Source organism: Anas acuta, chromosome 6 (genome assembly GCF_963932015.1).
Source record: "Anas acuta chromosome 6, bAnaAcu1.1, whole genome shotgun sequence".
NCBI lineage: Eukaryota > Metazoa > Chordata > Aves > Anseriformes > Anatidae > Anas > Anas acuta.
The window spans coordinates 805,169-827,115 of record NC_088984.1 but is presented as its reverse complement, the minus strand read 5'-3'; the positions used below and the strand labels follow the sequence as shown (position 1 = coordinate 827,115).

At 46.3% G+C, this 21,947-nt stretch overlaps 1 protein-coding gene across 1 annotated transcript in view; it reads right to left on the bottom strand.

Annotated features, from left to right (window-relative positions):
• Window positions 1-7,794: 7,794 nt before the first annotated feature.
• ACVR1C (activin A receptor type 1C) overlaps window positions 7,795-21,947 on the bottom strand; it is a 34,906-nt gene continuing 20,753 nt past the window's right edge. Inside the window, exons 3-9 of the mRNA XM_068686890.1 lie at window positions 18,021-18,266; window positions 15,883-16,113; window positions 15,451-15,618; window positions 14,551-14,707; window positions 14,134-14,258; window positions 13,729-13,859; window positions 7,795-13,393 (exon numbers count right to left, since the gene is read on the bottom strand). Coding sequence (XP_068542991.1) covers window positions 13,268-13,393; window positions 13,729-13,859; window positions 14,134-14,258; window positions 14,551-14,707; window positions 15,451-15,618; window positions 15,883-16,113; window positions 18,021-18,266 — 1,184 coding nt within the window. The 3' untranslated portion in view covers window positions 7,795-13,267. The remainder of the gene's footprint in view (window positions 13,394-13,728; window positions 13,860-14,133; window positions 14,259-14,550; window positions 14,708-15,450; window positions 15,619-15,882; window positions 16,114-18,020; window positions 18,267-21,947) is intronic.

Sequence of the window (21,947 nt, the reverse complement as noted above, 5' to 3'; positions counted from 1 at the left end):
TTCTGGCTGTGCTGGCTGCCAGCCCTGCAGGCAGCCCAGGAGCAGCTGGGGCCACAGGCAGCAAGCCCAGAGCCCAAGCCCAGAGCCCAGAGCCCCCTCCCTGCCCCAGTTCATGACTGCGGGGCCGCTCTGGAGCCGATGGGAGCCCTCTGCCCCTGCCAGCTGCTGGTGGCCAGCACCAGCGGGAGTGGTGGGCTGCACATCTGCATGCTCACTTGGAAACCTGATTTGTCAGTTGAGAAGGCTGGACAAATATCAGGGAAAATAACTTTACAAAGGAACTGAGTGTGTCACACTTAACCCTAGCTGGCATTTGAAGCTCTGAGGGGAGCTGTGACCCTCAGCACAGAGTCCCTCCCGGGGACGAGGCAGGCAGGGGTGCAGCAGCGCGGCGCTGGAGCGAGCTCTGCTTGCTGCTGGTGCTGCGGAGGCTGGGTGCAGCCCGGCACGAGCGGTCACAGCACCTCAGCTCGGAGCTGCTCTGCGTGCCTTCACCAGCACGCTGCCTTCACAAGTGGCTGCGGAGGAGGAGCACGTATGGGTGTCCGGCTGCGGCTGCGAGTGTTCACACGCTGAAAAAATAAAACCTTTGAAGTAAAGGATTACGAAAGAAGCGGTATGAGTTCTTAAAATAAGTAGCATTAAAAAAAAAAAAAAAAAGTGTCTCCTCTTAAGCTGTAAACAAGTTCATTTTTGGACTGTGAAGCACTATAAATCACACCAGGATCTGAGCAGAATCTCAGGGTAAGTAAAACCACGAGCATGGTAGGATGGGCCCTTCAAACTCAAAGATAAGTAAAATATAACTCCTAGTACAGGGTGGTTTTTGTTTGTTTGTTTGTTTGTGTTTGTTTGTTTGTTTTTTGTTTTTGTGTGTGTGTGTGTGTGTTTGTTTTTTTGGTTGGTTGTTGTTCTCTTGTTTTTTCCACCAAACAGACCTCTCCCAGAACCGGGCTGGCAGCAGCGGTTACAGCGTGTGGCTTGGGGACACTGCCAGGGGGCATCCACCGCCACCAGGTGACACCGGTGGTTCAACAGCCAAAGCTTGGACCCTCCTGCCCCGCACAGCCTGGCAGACCTCCACCTGCCTGACGCACCCGGAATTCTGATCTTGTCATGTATCTTACGCTTACTAAAGACAATGGCTAGTTTGAAAAGTCAAAGCAAAAGCTGCCATGGCCTTAAGCTGCACCAGTCATTTTTGTCAAAATTGGAGCATCTCCCAGGACATGCAGGGGGTCTGCCCCTTCTGCCAGCCCTGCCAGCTGGAGCAACCTGAGCGCTCCTCTGGGCCCAGCAGAAGTTGCATGATTAAGCTCCAGGTAACACTGAACAATCAAGACTCTTCCTTCCTATGCCCCAAAAACAGGGACGACAAGAAAAGACACAAGCGCATTGCTGACGTTTGCTGACTGCGAGACACGTCGTGCTGCCTCCCAGCCCTGCGGCTTGGATTCCTGGGCCATGTGCATGGGCTTCTGCAGCTAAATGGTGCACATATCCCGGCTTTAGGGGGAGGTTTTTATGTCAACCCTGAAAGATAAGGCTGTCAGCACACCAAAACTTTTGTTTCCCAAGACCAAAATTCTAGTCTATCGAAAGCCAAATAAACCCCATATTTTGCAGGTGATACGTGTGATACAGCAGGCAGGAACACAGTATCTTCCACTCTTAAAGAAGTACTGACAAGGCTTTGGGATACAATGGCAAATGAAAGGATTTTTATTTTCAGGATTTCTGGTAATGAATGAGCTGTGGAGTTAGACCTCGTGATACCGAATGCCTGTGAGAAGGATGGTGCCCACCTGTGTCTCCCTGGGGACCTTGACAAACGACATTTCTTTCTTCAGCCAGTGGTTGAGTTACCATTAGTACTATTTAACCAGTTTGAAACATGGCCACTGAAATGTTTTTGTGTTTGGCAAGTATTTACAAAATAATCAAATGCCCTGGAGGGAAGGAAGAAAAAAAAAAAGAAAAAAGAAGAAAAAAAAAACTTCGTGGCCCAAGCTCAAAGTTCTGTGGAAGTTCATGTTTTTCCAGTCAACATTCCCTCTTTATCATCCCAGTTTCACCTCACGAGCTACCCCATGCTCTGCCCGGGCTGGCAGCTCAGGCATCTCCCACCTCCTCCCGTGGAGCTTGCTCAGGAAAGAGAAAAAAGGAAGGAAAAGGAAAAAGGGGAAGGGGAGAGGGAAGAAGGGGAAAAGGGGAAAAGGGAAAGAAAGTATGAGAGGGGAGAAAGCTCTCCCATTTTTCCTGAGCAGAGCGATCTGTACCCCAGGGGTGACAATAGCTCAGTGCCTGAAGCAGGCTGAGTAATGCAGGGATGTGGTGACTCAAAGCCTCTTCCTTCTTCGCTGCTCACCCTCACCCTGCTGGGTGCCTTTGAAAACAAACAAAGTGCATTTCAGTTCCTCAGGCAACCCTCTTTTACGTTTCTGAAACCAAGTGACTCATCTCCAAACAAGCCAAGGAGAGAAACAAATTAAATCTCCCATCAGGACAGGGTGCGGGGGACCTGCACCAGCAGCCCCTCCACCCTACCCAGCATTTGCCGTGAGGACATGGGACACTCTTGTACCTGCATGTGGCCTGGGCAGACACATGGCACTGGTTCCTCCATGCTGACAGAAAGGGCAGAGCCTGCAGCTTCTTCAATGCCGTCTCCTCAGGCCTGGCCTGGCTTTCCCAGGCACATCCAGGCTCAGCCTTTCCCAGCAGACATCTGCCCCTCATATTCTTCACCCTGCTTCCTTGGTCTAATTCACTGCGAAGTTCTAGCTGTTGTGAAAAGAAACTAACAAGCTCACATGACGTTAAGGGACTGATTTTGCATTTCAGTAATTAGGTGGACCACCACCGACTTGGAAAGGGTTTGCATGCATATCACAGAACCAGAACTGGTTCTTGCTGAAAAGGCAACAGAGGGGTGTCCCTGTGAGGTCTGAGCTGAGTGACTTCACCTGCAGTAACACAGGCTGGTTTGATGAGCACGCATAGACCATCCTGGGGCCTGCATGAAATCCGCTGCATGGTTTCAAACAAATTGTCTCTCTCTATATTTTTCTAAGACAGTTTTCTAAGTTTTGTATTTTCACACTTTAAAATATAGAAAAACCACAAAAGCCATTTTGTATAAGTGGCTAATCCTTTGTGCCACCAGATTTTCCACTTGACAAGTAGCTGGCAAGCCATGCAATGACTCAGAATAACGGTTTGCATACCCAAATGAGTATCACCCCATGTGCCTCTCCCCTTAGCTGCTAATCCATCCCATATGCTCTTCTCTGCTTTCCTAACCAACACATGAAATTTGCAGAATACTAACAATACTCATGAAACATAAGGCTGATTTTCAAGAAATCCTGAACAGCCCTCTTGCTGAGAGTTGAAATTGTCCTGAAAGCTTAGATTCCTAACCTTGGTTTCCATGATTTTACATTAGATTTTCAAATACTTGCAAAAATGGAAGACAGTGATCCTGAGCAATAGTCTTGGTGGTTTTTTTATAGCCAGTAAATTTCCAGCACCTCTCATTTAATTTACCAATTAAATCAAAAAGGTGTTTTACAACAGATCTAATTGAATGCAGCTTCAGCTGCATGAGCAGCAGTCCAGAAGTATGCCAAGTATCTGTACAGTTCATTTTTAAACAAATACATACCAAGTACTTGGCAGTATATTTAATGAAAATAACTAATTGGAGGAAAACAAAATCCTCATTTTTTTTCACTGCAGTATAGAGATTTGTATGGTTCCATCTGATATATGTTAAGGTGTGTGTGTATAAAAACATAGAGAAGATTTTTATATTCATACAAGATGACACATCAAAGATACACAGTTTGTGTGCAGCTTCACACTGACCTTGGTGTCCTCCCCGTGACAGCAACAAGAGCTTTGCCAATCCATGCTAGAGAAATCCTGAAAGACAAATTTGATTGTCTGCTGTCATCTGACCGTTGTAATAAACCTCTGGGCATACCAGGATTTCACAGTGGCTGTGCACCACTGCACAGGTGTTTAGGTATCTGAGAACACGTTTGTGGTATCAGGGATAAAACGCAGGTTGATATGTTTCTCAGCAAGGCTGTCATGTTAAAGGAGATTTCTGCTACCTGTCACTGGAGTACATCTGGGGAACACAGCTTCACAGTACTACCAGCTCTCAGGGCATTCAGCTGCATGACTGTGTAAATAACTGCTTATAGCAATGGAAGATCCCCAGACAACTTCAGTACCACTGTATTGTAGTACTCCACCTGGTTTTGTTTTTTCAGTGTTACATTCCCCCCCCCACACACACTGGCTCAGTTGAGTATCAATTTCATACTAAACTTTCCCATAATTTTGCTAGTACCACAACATCGAACCAAATGCCTCCTACGGCACAGTTCTGAAAATGCAGCTTCTTAGCTATTGCATTCCACACTAGAGGAGAAGGCCTAGGCAAATTATGTAAATCTCGTTAAACCCCAAACCTGCTGTTGTCCTTCATGTTATCACCACGACAAAATCAGCACAGAGTAGCTTTAGGGGCCTTTTCCTACTTGCTCTACTGCTGCTGCAGTGGACTGTTCATCCACGAGAGGGCCTGAAAAGCTAACACACATTTTTACCCTATGATTTTTTCCTGTTTCACTGGAAATAAGGTTCTAAATGGCAAACATAGCTGCTACTGATTCTGTAGTCCTATGAAATGAGTGCTTCTCAAGAGTACTCCTCTACCTCTGGAGGCTTCTAGAGTTATAGCAAGCGTGCCCAGCACTGAGCAACTTGAAGCAAATCTTTCAGTAAGCCCATAACCATCACACTCAGAGTGCAAAATTCATCCCTTCCTTCCCCTTACATGCTATATTGAGAGGATTAGCATGAAGCAGGAGAATAATTATTTGTAAGACATATCATATCAGGTCTGGAACATGAGCTTATTGAATTATTACAAGCATACTTAAAGTCCACTGCAAAGCTTTAGAATGTTATTTGCAAAGAAAAAAACTTTATAAAAATATTGCAAGGAAAAAATCCAAGCATTTTTCAGTTTCTTTTACATGTACTTTGAACCCAAGTTCTAGTCAGATGCCAGATCCTATTCCCATTATGGTATTAATGACAGCAATATCTGAAGTGTATTCTTTAATATGAAGTGACAGAGTCTTAAAAGAGAGTCCCTTGCTTCCAAAGACAGCCCTCAAACTGTGAGGCAGATGGATAAAGCAGTGCCCTCCCACCCAGACTGTTGCAGACACAGGGCACATGGGCAACGACAAACAGTGAAATGCAATTGCTACCAAACAACTAAGATGTAATCAAGCACTATGAGAGAGGAAGAGGTCCTGCCTTCACAACATGATAACACTGCGGCCTCTTCACTGGGGATTGTTGGGTTTGCGTTTTGGTTGGTTGGTTGGCTTTGCCTTTGTTTTCTTGCTATTTTTCCTCCTTTTAATTTTATTTATGGACTGCCTACACATTTCCCTGGCTCTCCTGAACTGACATGCTCCCTATGTTCCCACAGTCCAGCTGGGCCAGGAAACAATGAAATGAGATACTACAGCTTTCCTAAAGCCCGAGTCATTTGGTGGTGGGACTGTGCCATTCCCATAGCTGTGGGATAACCACTGCATCCAGCCCCAGTGGCTGGCAGGGGCTTAGCAGATGCTGTGCAGACATGAACCACTCCTACTGTGCACGGGCATGCAAGCTCCTTACACGAATTAGTGCACAAGTACACACCACCATTCAGCCTCTTAAAGACTGAAATCTTTAAACTTCATTACAGAATCACAGAATTGCCTAGGTTGGAAGAGACCTCCAAGACCACCGAGTCCAACCTCTGACCTAACACTAACAAGTCCTCCACTAAACCATATCACCAAGCTCTACATCAAAACGTCTTTTAAAGACCTCCAGGGATGGTGACTCCACCACTTCCCTGGGCAGCCCATTCCAGTGCCTAACAACCCTTTCGGTAAAGAAGTTTTTCCTAATATCCAACCTAAACCTCCCCTGGTGAGCTGTTCATTAACAATGTCCATTACACAACAAAGCCTCCACGCACTGCACGCTGCATCATGCTGGTTTCTAGTCAGTCGCTGCTATGTGTTCAGCTCAGTGTGTGATCAACAGGGACAGCAAACACCAGCTACAGATCTTGGAAGGGAGTCACAGCCTCGTGGACAGAGAGCAGTGGTTAGCATCTCACCATGGCTTTGCAGCTGAGCTCACCGTTAATCTAACTCTGAAACACTCAGAATGCAGAGCGAAGCGTCCCTGGGATCAGAGCTCGTGTGAAGCCACCCACTGCTGAAAAGCCCATCCCTCCAGCTCCGAGCTGCCAGCAGGGCTCTGCCTGCACTCTCGTTACCCAGGCAGGAGGAAAGCAAAGGGAGGTACCCTCTGCAGGATGTAGACCTGCAGCTCCATGCATCTGCAGAGCTGGCTCTTCACCTTTCGCTCCAGGTGTACACCAATGACTCCAGTGCAGTTGATTTACCTGAAGACAAGGACATGGAGCATTAGCGGTTTCTCTTAGACCCCATGCACACCAATTAGTTTGTCCTGAACACCTCCCCACATGAAAGCCTCCAGCATGTTGCTGACATGGCAAGCACCAAGCCAGACACCGAGCATGGCTGCAGAGGCCGGGGCACAGCACCCGCACATGGGAGCGCCTGCCTGTCTCACAGGATGAGCTGTGCCTGTCCCAGGGGATGATCTGCGCCTGTCCCACGGCCGTCCACAGGCTCTGCTGGCATGCAGCAGGCTTGCGCCCACTGGGCAATGGCAGCCCACACCCCTGCAGCTGAAGGTGGCTACTGCTGTGTGCCTCAAAGCAAGCACAATATGTACATCACAGACAGCGTGACACTTGAAAAATCATCCTTGAAATGGGCAGTTGCCAAAAAGTAAGAGCACACTTACCTGAGTTCCTGTCTCTTGCAGGACAGAACTGACAAGCAATTGCCTACAATACGGTGCTCACTGTAAGGGAGCAACACAAGGCCACAATACCCTTCAAGAGTCATGAACATCTCGTTACTGCTTCGTAGTAGGATGGTGGATTTTATGCTGATGTGCCTTCAATTTGAACATGGCTGGACTTAAAACCCCAGGTTATGGCTATATAACAGGGATTTTCAAGCAAAGAATTCAGAAATGAAGAACTTAAACAGCTGGGAGGATGGGGCCCAGTGACCTCTGTATTTAGTGAAGCCCAGCCCGTGCTGACGAGCAAAGCGTGCCATGGCACAGGAGCACGCACAGGGCCCAAGGCCATGCGTAGGGTCTCCTCCCCACAGGAGCCAGAAGGCAGCCCCTCGTCTCAAGCCAGCTGTGCCAGGACACACGGGGCACACTGGTTCACCACCGGGCTCCCTTGCTGCCCACCTCCTGTATGGAGAAGAGGCAGATGCAAGGCGCCACGCATCGCCACGTGCAGGACTGGAGGCAGCACTCCTGCACCACTGCTGCCATCAGCACCTCCCCACGCGGGAGCCCCCACGGCACGCAGGCGCCCCTCCAGACACAGCCAATTCCCCCCTCGGGTGCTGCAGGGAAGGGTGAGCAGCAGGGATTTGGCCTGCCCCAGCTTCTGCTGCAGATGGACAGGAGCACCATGCTTGGCAGTGGCACCCGGCCAGCACAACCACAGCACAGCAGAGCCGGGGCTGGGGGCACACAGTGCTGCGGGAGAGCTGTGGTCACGCCTGACACCTTCGCTGTCTACAGGTGACCTGAAACAGCCCTCAGAGCCCTCACAAAATGGACATAACAAACAGAGGTTTACACTTCATGGGAACACAGCGACAGAGTGTGCTTAATTTATTAAAATCTCCACATTTTTCTGAAAGTATATTGGTATGTAAAATATGCATACAAAATACAACATTTCAACAAATTATTTACATCCAGGGGCAGCTGAGATTTCAAGCAGTAACTTGAGCAATAGTTTTAAAAATAACTTGCTGCAATATACACTAGATTAGGTATTTCACAATACGTAGACTGAATTTCATCCCTTTACTGCTATACTAAGTTCTAAAATATTACAGTACTTCCAGATAAAATATTAATGCTTCTTTAAAAAAAAAAAAAAAAGACGACAAGCTGGGGTTTTTTTAGATTGACAGAACACTACACATTTCTCTTTGGGGACTGAAAACCACAGCAGATTTAGACACAAATGTGATAGCTACATTCAAAATACATTCAGTCTATTTATGCCAAAAATACATTCATAGCCTTTGGTTACAATTTATTGCACATTTCTTATATTCTGTAGAAATATATTGTACCTCTTAATGCTTTCACCCTCCTCTACCCCCTCCCCCCTCCCCATACATTCATAAATTGTGCTGCCTGTTCGAACAGAACACGGACATTTCCTAAAGGCTTACACCTAGCGGAGTACCACAACGCGACACGGCGGTGCCCACCGTATGGCTTCAGGTGACAGACACGCCGCTCGCAATGCCCCGTCCCCAGGAGCTGCTGCAGGAGGGGGCACGGCGCTCTGCTGGCTGGCCAAGGAGAGCTCTGCGGAACTGATGCTAAACCAGAGCAGGAGCTTTGAGTCTCGGCATTCATAAACGCACACCACTGCACAAAAACACACTCACGCATTTGTTCCTGTTGGCTGCAACCCGTGTGTCTTCCCACCGGCCCTCTCAAGGGACTCTACTGCGTTAGCGGGACCACTGCACGCCCTACCCAAGCAATACCTGCCGCAGCAAGGAGCACGGGTGCCCAGCACTTCCATGTCGTGGTGAGGCACTTTGTAGGATACTGTCCTCAACAGCAACATGTGAAACAAACAAACAAAAACCTTCCTTCCCATTAGGATGTGCTGGGGACTGAGGGCAGCCAGAGCCCATCACTGGTCACAGGAGATCCTGGCAGGAACAGACAGCAAGAAGATATTGTGCTGTCCAACGTCAAGACCTGTTGTGGGGACTAGATATGCTTCTACACACATTTATTTATAATTCCTGAATGTATACCCATCTCCAAAAAAAAAAAAAAAAAAAAAAAAAAAAAAAAAAGTGACCTAACAATGGCTAAAACATAGGATTACGTGAGGGAATGATCTTGGTTAAGTGCAAATGACTATTAAAACGGCAAAGTGCAAAAGAGATTACAGTTTGAATTTCTCATAGGGTATTTTTGTGGGGGGAAGACTTGAGACAAAAAAATATGTTCAAGAGAAAAAGTTCATTAATTAACTTTCCCTTTCAATTCTTGTTCCATGCATTAAGTTTTAGGTTGTTATTACAAGTAAATTAAAAAATAGTAATTCCCCCAAACTAGAAGAATCATTTAGGAAGGGCTAACTATGGTCACTAGCCTTGAGCATCATCAAGCTTGAAAAATTCTGTGAGCTTCAGAATTTGTGCTTTAACTGGAGATTAGCAGGAAACATACTAACCTCTCTCTTTAGAAACCAAAGGCTCCCTAAATGAGCAAAGAAATAGCTCAGTATAAGTTCTGTTTTTAAATTTGAACATGACACATCTACATGGAGAGAAAAGGCAACTAAAACAAAGGTTTTGTTTGGTTTTTAAAAGAAGCACATGGTTTACAAATATTTTGAAGCCCAATACAACAGTATTAGCCACTTGGCTCTGTTATGTTTAACTCTGGTTTACTAAAATATATATTTACCTCTCAAAACAAAAACAAAGTCAATGCAAAAATACTGAGCAAAATGAATAGCGAGGAAAAACAGACCATAGCTTCTCGTGCCACAAGATACACACAGGACAAGATTTGAAGTGTTGACAGGCAGGAGCTGCGACCAAGCCGACCTACTATCCAGCCCAGCAGAGCTTCCCCTGGCTCCAGAGCAGGCTTTTTCAAATTCCAGGACAGTGATTTGCAGGGACTCTATGGGGAAAACTGAAAAACCATAAAACCATAACATTAAGATCCACTACCACATATGCCTAAAAAAAAAAAAAAAAAAAAAAAAAAAGAAAGTGGCATTTTCAACTAATAAAAAGTTGTGTATGTTGGTTATTCTGGTGTCCAAAGCCAGGCTGGAATAAACAAGTAGGAGGAGCAGGCTGTGATCCAGGGCAAATGACAGAGGAGAAGCAGAAGCATCTCCTTGCTGTGCCCCACAGCAGGTCACCACAGGGGCTGCCCAGCGGCCTAACACCCAAAAGCCCAATATTTAATTTCACAGTGAGACTTCAGTCTAGCACAAGTCCCGACCGAGAGGAGCTTCTGCATAGACACCAAATTCTAACAGTGTACAATCAAACTTACAGGGAAAAAAAGCCCCAGCAACAGTGATCTGATAAGCTTCAAGGGCGCAGATACTTTCAAAGGATAATATAGAAAAGAAAAAAGAAGTGCATATTAGTGAATTTGAAACGAAGGAAAAGTCCTTACAGAGTATTCTGATCATTCTCCCCATGAAATTCAATGACTGTCTCCCCTTTAGGGAAAAAAAATATGTATTTTAAATGTCATATTAGGTAACCTTAATGTCTCCCTTGGTCATCTTGCATCGCGTACATTTTGTACAGCAACTGATCAACTTTCCACTCATGAGTCCTCACATCTCACAGCTGCTGCAGACACCACCAGCACCACTGCTGAGGCGGTTCCTTCACACTGCTGCTCCCTGCCACCACGAGCCCGCTCAGCTGCAAACCATGCTGCCAGTGCAGGGCTGGGTGTGCCTCACACAAAAGGGCTTCTGCTGCATTTTACTTATGGAACTCTTTGTTTTATGATTGCTTCCTGCAGTTATTTCAGTGCTATTTCAAAGTATTATTTGTGTTTTGTGATCTACAACTTCCATATTTGTAAGCAGTGCTGCAATTTGTGCTGCCACACCATCCTGTGAGTAGCAGACGTTCAAAAATACACTGCAGCAATTTTCAAAGTTCCTAGGGTAATGGTTCACATCCACTGTGTAACATCAGGCGGCCCAGTAAGACGGCTCTGAAACTTCAGTAGCTTTACTCTTTGGTATGTTCTCCTCGCTGTTATTTGTTCGGGCACACTGTCTGTAGAGCACATTTTAACACACTGCTCTGGCTAGTCACAAATATTTGTTTCTCCTTCCGCAGCACAGAAACTAACTGGATCTGTCAGTGTTGAGAGTTTTGGAAAGACTGCCCATTTCATCCAGGCACCTTCCCGAGTGCTAAAGCAGTTCTGAACAGCTCATCTCACCCGCACAGCATAAATGCTTTGAAGAAGCAGCCCTCTATCAGCACAGTGCTTGCAGTTACTCTATTCCACTGCTATTGATCTCAGACACCCTATTCTACAATTTCAACGCAAGCTGATTTCAATGCATGAGAAGTTGCCTTTTCCCACTTCATACACCTGTTGAACTCTCCTGGTATACCTCATGCAGTTGAAGCATTTAAGAATTAAATCAGACAACTTTGATTACATCTCAGAAAGCATACCAGAAAAAAAATATCCACTAGTAATCTGGTAGAAATGTTCTTCACCATTCAACTAACAGACCATAACATGAGGCAAAGACTTGCATTAACACAAGCAGAAACGAATAAAAGTTATACAAGAAGGGAAGTTTCACTGGAGCCTGTTTATGTGGCAACTAACACCCCTAAGAGTCCATATGTCCTAGAGTTTGTGCATCAGGATGAACCATGTGACATTGATACTACCAACGTCCCAATCACTGAAAGTTCAAACCATTCTTCCATGTAGAAGCCCCTGTTCAAGAAGTTTCATATCAAAGCTTGATCTTAAGTACCATAATCAGCTAATAGCTTGCTTCCACAAAGTAAGTGGGTGCTACACCAAATTTTTGCAAAGCTTTACTCTGGAGACATCTCTGGGTTTAACTTCCATGGACTGCCTAGATTTAAACACCTGAAGAAACAAAATATTTGTGAAATATATAATGCTGGCAACTAAAAACACTAGAATTATATATTCAAATGTATGGAGCACAGACTGTGACAGAAGTCACACAATGCCAGAACATGGGGGCATTTTGAAGACACCCTGCTTTCCATAGTTTGCAGTACTACGGAAATAAGATTAGGGACGTTGACACTTTCCACCAACCTGGTGCTACTACAGAAATTCATAGGAAACTTCTGAATAGGCTGCACTGACTTTTTGCAAGCACATCAGCACTTCACAGTTACATTTGATCAGGTACCTAGGCTGTGACAGAAAACAGCGACCCAGTCCAGAGCACAGGTACATGGGGAACAGCAGTGTCAGGCGTCAAAACTCGGGTGGCAGGGAGCACACTAACCCCGAAGCCACAGGACAGCCCAGTGCACGGCCACACACCTGAGCTTCATGGTGGTGGCGGCAGCGGTGGCGAGGTGGGCTCATCGCTCACGTCGCCACCACGGGAAGCGAGCTGTTCTGCCAGGCTTCTGCTGCTTTCCAAGAACCAGCTTTGTCAAAGCTTCTCCCTAAAACATCAAAAGGCACTACAAAACGTTACCAATGATGGATTGGCAAGATGCTGTTTAAAAATATACATTTTCTCAGCTACAGTAAAATTTCTCCCATTCCATCCCTATGTACCTATCAGAATATTATTGCCTGCATTGTTTTTCCTACTAATTGTTAAAAAGAAAAATTGGCCCTTGATCAATACGTTCAACACAGATGAAAAGAACAAAATAATTCCAAATCCTAACTATAACAATATACATGAAATCAAGACAATAAAAACAAAAGTTATTTAAAAAAACAACTAGATACTTTTGTTCACAATATACACGCTTAGTAGAATTTTCGTCTTATTCACTTAGGTATTGATAAATACAGTATTTAAAAATTAATTTTATTTATAGCCCCTTTTCAGATTTCTGTGTATAAATACATAAAAAGTTTGATTAAATTTGGTCTTTTACTTCTTTTGAGGTTAAAATGTGTGGTTTTTCTTGCAAACACTTTAACCAATCCTGGCTGTTTGCAGTAAGTTTTGGGTTTTGACTAAAGTAAAAAGCACAATAGCAAAAGGTATTTTTACACTATGGTAGTGTTTAAAGCTCCTTTCTGCCATTCAACCTAGTATCTAAAATACTTTAGAAAACCCGCACAACCCAGGGACTTGCTGTTCAAAACAAGAACTACAGGTCAAAAGCTGCCCCTCCCAGCGGCCAACTATGAAGCTAGATGTCAGTGCTCTGGTCCGGGCACTTAAATACTGAACCACATTATGTGAGGTAGACCAAAAATAAAAATAATATCACATGTTAAAAGATGAACAGAAGAATGCATTCCCGTCTTCCTCCAAGGAGTTCTGTTAGGCTTTGGAGTCTTCCTGCATGCAGAGCTGTGAAATTGTCTTCTTGATGCGCAGCGCAGTCAGCCGGGCGGCTCCGTTAGCGTACCAGCACTCGCGCATTATCCGGCCCATCACTCGCAGTGCCTTCAAATCACAAGTTAGGAAAACAGGTCAGGAACAGAACCACCGCCTGCTGCTTTCAGCTGCTTACATGCAATGCTAGAAGGTAAAATATAGCTCGCTGAAACGACAGAACAGCAGTGCCATAAATCAAGACCTATCTACCACAGTCAAAGAAAGAAATTTGGAATTTGGTGCTAGGACAGTTTCCTACGCATTGATGTGGGAGCTGAAACAAGCCTAGACATCTGAATGCATTTAAACTGAGTGGAGGCTGGGCACGGGCTTCCCTCTGTCTCACTGAAATGTTCTGTCTTTATTTAGATAGGTTTTATAACAAACTGGAAAACTGCTTTTACCTCACAGCTTTGCCACTGGTTTGGGATATTTGGTCTGAGCTTCTGCTCACAAACTACCCTTCTCATATCTTCTATCGACGGATCAGAAGGCACAACATCATAGTAAGGCAGCTGGTATTCCTCAGTGATTCCTAGGAAAGATTTATCGTTTAGGGCACACAAAATGCACAGTCGCTGCTTCAGAATAAACTCCGATTGTTTTTATAGGCAATGAGAAGGAACGGGGACATTTGGGGCCACCTTGTTTCTTGGTGCAGAACAAGTGCTCAACAACAGATTTCTGCCTCCACATTCTACCAGGGTAATTGAGAGTACGGGGCCAAGAACATGGTTCCTTTAATTGTGTTTGGTTTATTTAGGATGCAAGCAGTCTGGACAGCAGAATAAAAAGGGCAGACAGCTCACCTCCAACACAACACCTTCGTGCTATCTCCCAGTAGACTAGCCCAAGAGAGTAGATGTCTGCACGCTTGAAGGACTCGAAGATGTTTGTGTTCATCGCATCATCAAGTATCTCAGGAGCCATGTACCTTTAAAGGACACACAGGTCAGTTTGCTAGAGCCAGCTCGCACAGACGACTGCGGCTGCGCTGCCATGTGACAGACACGCAGATGGGAAAGAGGGATGCCACGGCCACCTCAAGTCATCGCAGCACCGGGAAGGATGTGCGGGCTGCCCCAGCAGTGTGCCCAGTGGCCTCCTGTGCCCAGTGCCACCAGCCTGTGCCCACCACACCATGCTGCACCCACTGCACTGCACCACACCACCCCGGCAGGAGCCTGGGAGCCTGCGGGGAAGCTCGTTGTGCTGCCTGCCCGCACCTCCTCGTCCCCACCCGTGGGTTCTGCGGGATGTCGATGGTGTTGAGCACGGAGTCGTGCTTCACAGCCAGCCCCAGGTCTGCGATGGCACAGCTCTCGTTCCTCTTCACCAGGATGTTCTTGGATTTCAGGTCTCTGTGTGCGATCGCTGGCTTGCCTGCTCACAACAAAGAGCTGCTGTCTGTTCTGGTGATCGCAGTACAAATTTTAGTATAATGAGCAAGTAAAACAAAAACATTTTTATTCAGTTTTGGTGCTATACCTTGTAAAAAAAACACGACAGGCAATTTTGTTCCAAGTAAAGCTCTGATCAATGCTATCAAAATAAATAGTAAAAAAAAAAAAGAAGGCATTTTTGTTCAAATATGTCTGTTTCAGGAACAAAACTGTAAATTCCCACTCCACAGTCATTTAGAGAATCATTCATTAGCGTACCCCTCTAATAGAGCTGCTCCCACAGATGCTCACTTACAAAGGCTGGAGCAGACAGGCAATGAGTGTTTTTTGAAACAGACACAATTAGCTGCAGCACTACCCAAACGCAGTGGTTAGCTCTGTGAAGTGGCTGCTTCATTATCACATCAATAACAGAGGAGAGTTTTGTTTATCCGAACACAGACAGGCCCAATATTCTTTGTGCCTGACTGGCAAGGAAGGGGTGTAGTTAGGCTATCCCAAATTACAGCAGAAACAGTGCCGAAAATCTGAAAATCTGCATTTTAAAAGCCATGAGGACCACAAACTCAGTTGGGAAGATGATATTCCTAGTCTCTATTTACCCTGTACCATGTATGCTCATGCTAATACAGTTTCTGGTGGTGCAAATAACACATGCTCTGCTCTATCGGCACCACCGAGTCCCTTCACATACCTGAAGGGCAGAGGGGGAGAGGCGCTTACCCTGCGTGCCCACGATCTCCATGTGCAGGTGTGCCAGCCCACTGGCGATGGACAGCGCCAGCCTCACCATGCCCTCCACTGTCACCGTGCCCCTGTTCAGGTAGTCGAACAGGGACCCTTGCTCGTGGTACTCGGAGACGAGCCACAGCTGGGTCCAGGTCCCGTTATCTGCCAAGAGGATGTGAGATGGTTCAGCTTCATAAGAAATGTCACCGAGAAAAGTCCTCCCCATCATCTGGCCAGCACCCATCCCCTTGGCAGGTCCGGATGGGGTCACAGCCCTGGCTGGGGACCTCCCCGGCACTCACTTCAGCTGGGACCGGGGCAGCAGGGCCCAGCCTCGGGCAGACACTCCGAGTGCCCCGCGGTATGGGTATGCTGTTGGCCAGCCAGCTTTAAATTGTGAAACTGAATGAGGAAACGCAATTATACCCTTGTTATCAGCAGCAATAAAGCCCAGGATATTTTCATGTCTCAGCATAACCGTCTGATAAATCTCTGCCTCCCGAAACCATGACCGCTCGTCTCTTGAGGAGAAGATTTTCACAGCAACATCTTCCCCACACCACTTTCCACGCCAGACTTCGCCAAAGCGGCCTTTTCCCACGATTTCCTGCAGAACGATAGTCCTTGCAATTGTTCTTTGTACGAGCAGAGGTAAGCCTAGTTTGAAAGGAAAAGATGGGCATCTGTGAAATAGGTCAGCAATTTCACAACTTTTGCAAGAAGGCGTTTTTTTTGTTTGTTTGTTTTATAAATAGATGTTGCTAAGTCCCGTATACTGTCTACCACAGCATTTCTCAAATATATTAAACGTAAACTGATTTTTCAGATTTGTATGAAGTTTAGAGCATTTTCTTCCTCTCAGAAAAGGATCATACACCAAGGTGCTAAGAAACATTGAGAACAGTAACACTAACATTTTCCTCACTTGGAATGCACATACATATACATTGTCTCCTTGTGGCAGCAGCCTTATCAATGTCAGCTGTGGTGTTAAACACACCAGAGTTAATAACACTCAACCTCCACTTGGTCTCCCAAGTGTATTCTTTTTTTCATTTCATTTTTGAAGCATTTCATTTTTACACATACGTAACTGTACTTATGATCCTAGTTTTCCACCAGCCCGTGCCTCAGTCAGTACATATCCCAAATAGTGTTCGTTTACTGAGCACCTGTAACATTGTGGTTTTTGTTGTTGTTGTTTGTTTTTTTTTGTGTGTGTTTATTCATTTATTTATTGTCTCTAATTATTTGATGTGATGTCCCATGCCTCATTTTCAAAATCTTGCTCTAACATATCTGGAACTTTCTATCATATTTGGGATCTTTTCTATGGTATTCACCATATTTTTCCCTTTGTTTTTTCAAGCCATAAAGCCCTGCTTTGTTTGATTTGATACTGCATCTTAAAGCAAAACTTTTTATTTTTCTTAAATCCAGACAGCCTGGCTTTTAACGGAGCAAAGTAATCAGCAAGAAAAATTACAGTTTGAAGGTCAGCTTATTCAAATTTATTCAAATTTCTCCTCTGGTTTCCCTGGCACCTTGTACCCACTGCTGCCTCTGTACAGCCCTGTCCTGGCTGCTGGTGGCCACCCTGCAAGCAGCAGCCAGGCCACAAGGAATGCACTTGTTATTTGCCTGAAATCAGAATAAACTGCACCAGTGCCGGTAGATTCTTCCTCTGCCTCCACTGCAGGCTGGCACAAAGACAGCCCTGTGGTTAGCTCAGCTGCGTGTGAGCAGTTAAACCCGCAGGGTATACAAAGTTTATTATATCCACAAAGAAAGACTGGGGAAGTATAATAAATTAAGCCTGCAGGTATGCAGTCCATGGAAGGTATAGTCAATTAAATTAAGCATCATTTGCACATTTTTCACCTACAAAAAAAAAAAAAAATCAGCATAATTTATGTATTTTTCAGATAAATAAAAATTATAGTTACAGCAAATTGGGCCACACACACCAGATGTGCCACCAACATGATGAACTGGAATTTGGGATTTTGTGATTCGGCAAGTTCTCAATAGCAGTGGGGGCCTCATAGCAGAAAGGATATTACAAATGGGGAAAACATTAAAAATGTTAGTATACTGCTCAAAATAAGTATTTGGAGTAATTGTATTTTGGCACAGTCAGGAGGACGTCAGCAGTGGCTTTCTGCTTCATCCAGTTAACGGCAGTACTTCCTAGGACATATTAGCCACCAATGGCTCTGTTAGCACAGGCAACGCACTTCTGAGTCACCTTCTTAACCTTTGCGTTGGAGGAAGGAATTGAGCTTTTGCTACTTGACAGAAGGAGAGCAACCAAAGCCTGGCCAGCCCTCCTAGCCTCCCCCCAGCACAGCGTGTGCCAGGCATGGGAGCCCGTGGGTGCCCCTGCGGCAGATCCCAGGCTCAGAGCACGTCTGTCACCGCTCTGCAGGTGAGCACTTGGCTCAGCATCACCAGCGTTTGCTCTGAGGCCCCACAGGGAGCTAGAGACAGGGCCAGCAGGGCAGCCCCGCTCCCCACGGTGCTGGTGGACACGAGACGCAGCGCACCCAGGGACACCCCCGTACCGGAGCCGGAGCCAGACGTGGTCATGTCGTAAATGAGGTCCTTGAGCGTCTTGCCCGAGCTGACCAGGTTGCACTCGGAGAGCGGCTCCTCCACGTTGGGCTGCTTCTTCCTGCCGTAGGCGCAGCGCCGGCCCTGGCAGGCGCAGGCAGCCAGCACCGCCACGAGGGACAGGACGCAGACGGGCACGGCCACCGTCACCGCCAGCACCACGGGCCCTGCGCTGGCACGGCTGGGGGACTCGGACGCTTTGGGGAGAGACAAGGGGAAGGATGGGGGAAAACAGTGAGTGAGAGACTGCTGAGCAGATGAGACATCGAGGTTTCATTATTTCCCCGAGTCCTGCTGGCAGCAGGACAGACCAAGGCTCTGCACGCTACTGAGGCTTTCCCTGCACACGTCTTTGCGTGTACCTCAGGCTCAGGCCAACGCCACGTTACCACTGACCAGCGCCACCACAAACACCATGGATGAGGAGACAGGACCAGCCCGGCAAGCTGGCAGCAGGGCAGACCAAAGCACAGACCGGTGCCAGGGCTGGCCCAGCACAGGCCGGGTGCGAGGCACCCACAGCATGGCTGAGACTCGGCCCCACACCCAGCACGACCAAGCGGTGCCACACACCCGATCAGCTCCACCACCAGCAGCACCATGCCCTTCCCTCTCCTAACGGCTCGTGTACAGATTTCTCAATGCACTGTCCCAGCCAAAACCAAATCCTTGGAAAAGCTGCTTCCCTAACTGAATGCGTAGGGGAATACAGAGACCTAGTAATGAGGCAACAAAAGGATTTCTGAGACAGAACACTTTTGAAACTTGTGTTCACAAAATTATGTTTGACAAGTGTCAAGAAACAGGACTGTTCTACATCACTTTCCAATTTAAATCTACAGGGGTAAAAAACATACCAAGATGCTGCAGGAATACATTATTACAGTGTTTACTTGCACATGGTCTCCTTAATGCCCGCAAAATTGTGAATAAGCTAAAAAAAAACAACCACTGAATCAAAGCACACTGAATCACAAGTTCCAAATCGTGGGCCTAAAGGCTATAGAAGATTCAAGAATCATCAACTTCATACCATACAACTTCACTCCTGTAGTATTTCTAGAAAAGAAAAAAGGCCCTCTTTCCCTTTCAGAAAGTGCTAGGCAGTGAGCGTGTTGCAGTTTGGGAGCAGCTGAGGCACTGCACAGAAGCACTCTGCAGCTCACACACTGCTCTGGAGTCTCAGAAGCCTGACGAGTTCCCTGGCTCTCAGTACAGACACTTTCCTCCAGTTAATACTACGACTGAAGCAGTTTTTCTTCAAATGACAGTATCAAGGCATGCACTCCATGATTCAGAAGTGCCAGGACCAGCAGTTAGCTGTGCAAAGTTGATTTGGTCCTTTTTCTTCTCTCCCTTACATTTTTAACACAATGCACTTGAATAAGTGAGAAAAGAAAAGAAAATAAACAAAAAGTTAACAACAGACCCATGTCTATTCACAGAATACAATTCAAACCATTCTGAAAGCAAAGTCACTACATCTCGCCCACGGGCTTTTCCTTTAATAGTCCTCAACAGGATGTTCACAGGGTTAGCTGGCAGATTCATAAGAGGATTTGCAGGCAGGATGCTTCCTCGTGGCTGCTGCTCGTTAACCGATGCGCTGTGATTTCCTAAGCTGTTTTTGACTGCATCCACATGCCAGAAAGTTCCTCCGGAGGACTGCTGAAGTGCAGAAAGCAGGTATCCTTTATCTCAGGAGCATTGGTGCCGCAGCTGGCTCTGGGCACTGTGGGGCCATTCCTGCTGCTCAGGCACACAGGGCTGAGCAGCTGCTCACTGCTCCATGTATGACTTTGTGTGTGCTGGGCCCTGGCGAGGGCTGCCCAGCTGCACGGAAAGCTGTGCACTTGGTGCAAAGAGCCAGGGCAAGGAGCAGTAGTTTGGGTGGTTGGTGTACAAAACACATGACTTCCAGTGCATTGCCCAAATCGATGCCCCCATGCACAGACCTAAGCACATTCACTGTCTGTCAGCAGGGGCTGGTAAAGACAAACATACACAAGGCACTTTGAGATACCCATTCCTTCACCAACTGCTGAAAAACAACATAAAATGAGAAAACATACAACTTTATTGTCCTTAGGCCCGTGCAAATAAGATCAAAAGAAAAAGAAAAAGAAAAAAAAAAAACAAAAAAAAAAAACAACTCATGAGGCTCTGAACAGCAACAGTCGAGCAGCAGGAGGAGCATTTCAGAAAGGAGGCGTTTCCATGTGCGGTCTTTGGAGACGGGCACACAAGCTCAGTGCCCACGAGCTGACGTGGCAATCCTCCCTTCCTGCAAGAAGCCGTGACAGGTGGTCCTCCTATGAAATATTTGCTCCAGTTGCAAGTGACCTTAGGCACCTGCCATGCTTGTGGGTGCTGCCCACATGGAATGGCTACGGGAGGCAAAGCAAGCAGTAGTCCTGATGGGACGTTCTTCACCCGCGCCTCCTGCTCCTGTCTGCAAACCTCCATCGCATGTCCACGCCTGCTTTTGCCAGGCAGACGTTTTACTTCATCACCACATGGTCTCCTGCCAGCCCACTTCTGCCCCTTCCCATCAAGTACATTCACTGCTCCCACGTGTCCCCCTCCTGGTCCTTCCCTTTTGTCCATTTTCACAGCATCCTCCGTTCTAGAGCACCATGCTTGCCAGAAGCAAACTTCTTCAAAATCTTCCATTTGGTTCCTTTTTATTTTTCTTTCAAGCCCTGTGAGTTCCCTTGCAAGCTTGGATGTCACAGGTGGCACACCTGTACAGGCAAAAAGGATAACAGTTACTGTTGGCTTTCTTTTAATCTTAAAATTAAATACTTATCTATGTATATATAAAAAAAAAAAACTTTCTGTGGTTTCCTGAAACTGGGTGATGACAACAAGCACAAAATACTGATGTCTGAGCAAGGCGAGTGGTGAAACGTGCACTCCCACAGCCGCTTCTCTCATTGCAGGGCATGCTCCTGACTCACCCAATGAACCTAAAAGACAGCACCCATTTTGATGGGATTTCAATATTAAAGCCATACTACGGCAGTCTCTATGTCTATGATTCTATGTCATACATTCTGCAAATCCAGGTTTGGTGCACGGATTTGCAAACAGAATTAAATGGCACGGCAATCCACCTGCGGCTTCTGGAGTAGGGACATGAAACTTTCTGAACTTTCAGTGCACGGGTTGTACATTGTACAAGTGTTTGTGCTGATGAAAGAGGTTTTATGGCAGAATTTTGGGGCACTAAAAAAAGCACTCAGCATGTCTTTAAGAAAAAACACAAAACTATGATTATTGGTAAAAAAAAGTCTCAAACTGTAGCACCAGAGCGATCAGACATTTTTACTGAATATAAAACTTAATTTGTATTGTTAAACAATAGCAGTGCAGGCTGAGAGAACTTTGCATAACTTAATTTTTAAAGACATTTCCCTCTCAGTATGGTGCTTTGGGAGCCAGGAAAGCAGAAGCTGGCAGGTCTAGCAGGGACATAGCGAGTACAGCAGGCCAACAGGAACATTTTGACCTCCTTGGGCACAGAGCAGAAGAAAACTTGCCTTGCACAGGAGGATGGGCAAGGGGACACAGAGACAAAGACACTCAGGGCCATCCTGGGGACTCAGAGTGGGACATCAGTGAGGCAGAAGCAAAGCTCAAACACTCACATCCACCCAAGAAGGTAACATCCAGAATCAGGAATACAAACAGATGCCAACTTTATGACTTAAGCAGTAACAGTTGTTCAGAATAAAATCAAGTTCAGTGATGCTTACAGGACTCCTCTGGGATGCTGCTTAAGCTGAGAGCGCTCAGATGCAGGAGGCGAGGTAGCAGTGAGACTGCGAGCTGAGGCATCCGGGGCGGTTTGCATGGGGTCTCCACCAAGTTCCTGG